The 1,955-nt window shown below is 57.2% G+C and overlaps 1 protein-coding gene across 1 annotated transcript; it reads right to left on the bottom strand.

Annotated features, from left to right (window-relative positions):
* Positions 1-1,127: 1,127 nt before the first annotated feature.
* LOC104283034 (ras-related protein Rab-4B-like) lies at positions 1,128-1,740 on the bottom strand (the record flags this gene model as incomplete). Its single annotated transcript, XM_009881180.1, has 3 exons — positions 1,583-1,740; positions 1,322-1,476; positions 1,128-1,223 (listed from the first exon to the last, which is right to left on the bottom strand). Coding segments are annotated over exons 1-3 (409 nt in total), but the record flags the coding sequence as incomplete, so codon positions are not given.
* Positions 1,741-1,955: the final 215 nt, after the last annotated feature.

Genomic DNA, 1,955 nt, shown 5'->3' with positions numbered 1-1,955 from the left:
AAACCTCCGTCCCCGGGACCCAAAACCCCTCCCAAGGATCCAAAACCTCCGTCCCCGGGACCCAAAACCTCCACTGGGATTCCAAATCCCCATCCCAGGGACTCAAAATCTCCACTGATGGACCCAAAACCTCTGCTGGGATCCAAAACCTCTGTCTCCAGGGATTCAAAAACCTTCCCTGGGACCTAAAATCTCCATCCTCAGGATTCCAGCCTCCACTGGGACACAAAACCTCCGTCCCCGGGACCCAAAAGCTCCATCCCCTGGACCCCAAACCTCCACTGGGACCCAAAACCTCCATCCTCAGGATCCAAAACCCTCCACTGAGACTCAAAATCCCCATTCCCAGGATCCAAAACCTCCGCTGAGGACCCAAAACCTCCATCCTCAGGATCCAAAACCCTCCACTGAGACTCAAAATCCCCATTCCCAGGATCCAAAACCTCCGCTGAGGACCCAAAACCTCCATCCCCGGGATCCAAAACATTCCCTGGGACCCAAAATCTCCATCCCCAGGATTCAAACCTCCACTGGGATCCAAAACCTCCATCAAGGACCCAAAAAACCTCCATCCCATGGACTCAAAGCCTCCACCGGGATCCAAACCCTCCATCCTCAAGATCCAAAAACCTCCACCGGGACTCAACATCTTCATCCCAGGGATTCACAACCTCCACTGAGGACCCAAAACCTCCATCCCCAGGATCCAAAACATTCCCTGGGACCCAAAATCTCCATCCCCAGGATTCAAACCTCCACCGGGACCCAAAACCTCCATCCCAAGGATCCAAAACCTCCACTGGGATTCCAAATCTCCACCCCAGGGATTCAAACCTCCACTGGGACCCAAAACCTCCATTCCCAGGGGACCCAAAAAACCTCCATCCCGTGGACTCAAAGCCTCCACCGGGATCCAAAACTTCCATCCTCAAGATCCAAAAACCTCCACCGGGATTCAATATCTCCATCCCAGGGATTCACAACCTCCACTGAGGACCCAAAACCTCCATCCCCGGAATCCAGAACCTTCCCTGGGACCCAAAATCTCCATCCCCAGGATTCAAACCTCCACCGGGACCCAAAACCTCCATCCTCGGGGGACCCAAACCCCCCCGGATCCGCCGTACCCGATTCGATCTTGTTTAATATGGTCCTGGCGCATTTCAAGAAGGCTTCTTCCACGTTCTCTCCCGTCAGGGCGCTGGTCTCCAGGAACATGAGCTCTACCACGAGGAAGAAAAACCTCCTTATTTCCACCTTAATTAACTCCAGAAGCAGACACGCAATCCCCCCGCCGGAGGTTGTCCCCGCCGTCCCTCACCGTTCTCCTGAGCGAACCGCGAAGCCTCCAGGAAGGTCACCTCCCGATCGGCGTCCAGATCCTTCTTGTTGCCGCAGAGGATGATGACGATGTTGGGGCTGGCGAGGGTGCGGGCGTCCGTCAACCAGTTGGTCAACGCGTTGTAGGTCTCTCGGCTGGACGACGTGGGGCAGAAAGGTGCTGAGCCCCATTTTTGCCCACCCCACACCCACCCCCGACTCCCAACAAACGCCCCCACGGGGGAACGGCGCCCAAACCCACCTGGTGATATCGTACACCAGCAGCGCCCCGGCTGCGCCCCGGTAGTAGCTTCGAGTCACCGACCTGAGGAGGAAGAGGAGAAGGAGGAGGAGGATGAAGGCACCGAGCCGCTCTCCGCGGGGTTTGAGACGTGGCGGCAATCCGGTGGAGCTCCTCATGGCTGGAAAAGGGGGAACATCACCCCCCTCTTCTTAAAAGAGAGCCGGGGAACTACAGACCAGTCAGTCTCGCCTCCACCCGGCACAGACCATGGAGAAGATCCTCCCCGGAACCACCTGGAGGAGGTGGTGGCCACCGCCTGACAAATTTGGTGGCCTCCTACGCCGGCATTGTGGCATTGGTGGGTAAGGGGAGAGCAACCGGCACCCGGTCA

This window comes from Charadrius vociferus, unplaced genomic scaffold, assembly GCF_000708025.1.
Source record: "Charadrius vociferus isolate BGI_N301 unplaced genomic scaffold, ASM70802v2 scaffold680, whole genome shotgun sequence".
NCBI lineage: Eukaryota > Metazoa > Chordata > Aves > Charadriiformes > Charadriidae > Charadrius > Charadrius vociferus.
This window is presented reverse-complemented; position numbering and strand designations above follow the sequence as displayed.